We start from the raw sequence: 2,334 nt of genomic DNA, 5'->3' as shown, positions 1-2,334 counted from the left end.
TCAGTGTGTCCTCAGTGTGTCCTCAGTGTGTCCTCAGTGTTTCTCAGTGTGTCCTCAGTGTTTCTCAGTGTGTCCTCAGTGTGTCCTCAGTGTTTCTCAGTGTGTCCTCAGTGTTTCTCAGTGTGTCCTCAGTGTGTCCTCAGTGTGTCCTCAGTGTATCTCAGTGTGTCCTCAGTGTTTCTCAGTGTGTCCTCAGTGTTTCTCAGTGTGTCCTCAGTGTGTCCTCAGTGTGTCCTCAGTGTGTCCTCAGTCTCTACGAATCAGTGTAAACCTGTGAGGTCCCCACAGAGTGATGTAACCCAGAAACAAACACACGCTTAGTAAAGTGACCTCTGTTGCTCTTTTCCTTCCCCTTCATTTGCATGATCAAATATCACCATGGCAACAGTGCCTGTGGTCGAGCAACAGATGAGTGGAGAGATGGAGGGACAGAGATGGGAACAGATGGATGAGTTCTCACTCTGCTCTTTATTTATCCACTAATGATTGACTGACTTTTATTTGACTGGTTTTCACATGTCAGTGTCAAGGTGAAACCACATGTCTCCATGTCAGGTGGTTACCAGAGAGGCGTGTCCTCACAGTGTCTGTCTGTTTCAGACTCATCCCACTCAGACCGCCTTCCTCTCCAGTGTCGACCTCCACACTCACTGCTCGTATCAGCTGATGCTGCAGGAGGCCGTCGCCATAGTCTGCGCTCCCAAACACAACGAGTATGTCTCACTGTTTCAGGCTGTAGACCAAATGTAGCTGAAATCCAGGTGAGTCCAGTGGGACTGCAGCTCTGACTCTGATCCCCCCTCCTCTCCCTCAGCACTGGTGTGTTCAGGCTCACTGGTCCGGGGATGTCGGAGGTCTCTGGCTGCAGACTGAAAGGTTTCCATCCTCACTCCAAGGAGCCACCTCTCTTCACTGTGAGCACCTTCCTCTTACTCTGGTTCTCTGAGCTCAGGTATTTGACTCTGTGTCACATTAGTTCATCATTTAAGTTCCCAAATGCCCTGCAGTCAAATCAGTTCCTGAACACCCCATGTTCGTTTAGTTCTGAGCCTCGGGGGTCATTTTAGTTCTAGAAACCCTGCACTGGTTTTAGTCCCTGATGTCCCACACTTGTTGCAGCACCTGCTCTTGTTGAATGTAACAGATGTATCACAACCATTAGCGTAGTTAGCATCTCTTCAGAACGGTTAGCGTAGTTAGCATTTCTTCAAAACGGTTAGCATAGTTAGCATCTCTTCAAAACGGTTAGCGTAGTTAGCATCTCTTCAAAACGGTTAGCATAGTTAGCATCTCTTCAGAACGGTTAGCGTAGTTAGCATTTCTTCAGAACGGTTAGCGTAGTTAGCATTTCTTCCGAACAGTTAGCATTTCTTCAGAACGGTTAGCGTAGTTAGCATTTCTTCCGAAACAGTTAGCATTTCTTCAGAACGGTTAGCATAGTTAGCATCTCTTCAGAATCGTAAGCATAGTTTGCATCTAGGCTACACTTAGCAATGAAACGAGAGGATTTTCCTAAATGTTGCACTGCAGCCTTTAAAGATTTAAAGTGACTCAAACTGGCATTTAACTACAGCCTCTCTCCTCTCTCTCTCTCTTTCTCTGCGTGTGTCTGAATGTCTCTCGCCCTCTCAGGTGTGTAAACATGTGGTAGTGAGAGACTCAAAGATCAGTCTGCTGGACCTCAGGTGACAGACAGGAGGCGCTGCAAGGCTTTTATTTTGTCAAGAGGAAACTGTGAACACCGTGTGTGTGTGTGTGTGTGTGTGTGTGTGTGTGTGTGTGTGTTGCTATCAGCTGCTGGTCGTTGCTTCTCTCTGTGGATCAGTGTTAGCTGTGTAGTGTGGTGCAGTGGGAGGAGCTAACAGGAGGAGTGGAGGGTGAAGTGCCTTCACATCAACGCATGAATGTTTCCTGTCAGCAGCTCATATTTAACACACCTGGTCAGGTGAACCCTAAGGACCAATCATCTGTATGTTTGTTGGATCTGATTTCAGCAGCAGCTGCTTCAATTGTCCCGACCAATAAAAACCTGTTTTACTGCAGAGTCTATTCACAGTGAGAGTTTGGATTAATCACATGATCTGTGGTCTGGTCGTGGTGAATCCAGCAGCTGAAACCAGGACCAGGACCAGACCAGAGAGGTGTTGACAGTATCAGGTTAGTGATGAACAGAGGGTTTCACCTCTCAGGTACACCCCCCCCCCCACCTCCCCTTCTGAAACCAGACCAGCCGGATCACATGAACCTGTCACTACAGTTTTCAGATGATGGTTCACAGAGTCCAGTTCACATCATGTGATGGTTTTGTTTGGTTCCCACATGGTCTAAACTCAG

At 47.5% G+C, this 2,334-nt stretch overlaps 1 protein-coding gene across 1 annotated transcript in view; it reads left to right on the top strand.

Moving 5' to 3' along the window:
• stambpl1 (STAM binding protein-like 1) overlaps window positions 1-2,049 on the top strand; it is a 9,660-nt gene extending 7,611 nt beyond the window's left edge. The window contains exons 10-12 of the mRNA XM_023406365.2: window positions 601-713; window positions 815-914; window positions 1,633-2,049. Coding sequence (XP_023262133.1) covers window positions 601-713; window positions 815-914; window positions 1,633-1,689 — 270 coding nt within the window. The 3' untranslated portion in view covers window positions 1,690-2,049. The remainder of the gene's footprint in view (window positions 1-600; window positions 714-814; window positions 915-1,632) is intronic.
• The last annotated feature ends 285 nt before the right edge of the window (window positions 2,050-2,334 follow it).

The sequence above is a fragment of the Seriola lalandi genome, unplaced genomic scaffold, assembly GCF_002814215.2.
Source record: "Seriola lalandi dorsalis isolate HSWRI2012SDOR001 ecotype SW California unplaced genomic scaffold, Sedor1 jcf7180002054305, whole genome shotgun sequence".
Classification (NCBI taxonomy): Eukaryota; Metazoa; Chordata; class Actinopteri; order Carangiformes; family Carangidae; genus Seriola; species Seriola lalandi.
Note: the sequence above shows the minus strand (reverse complement) of the source record. Positions and strands in the feature narration are given on the sequence as shown.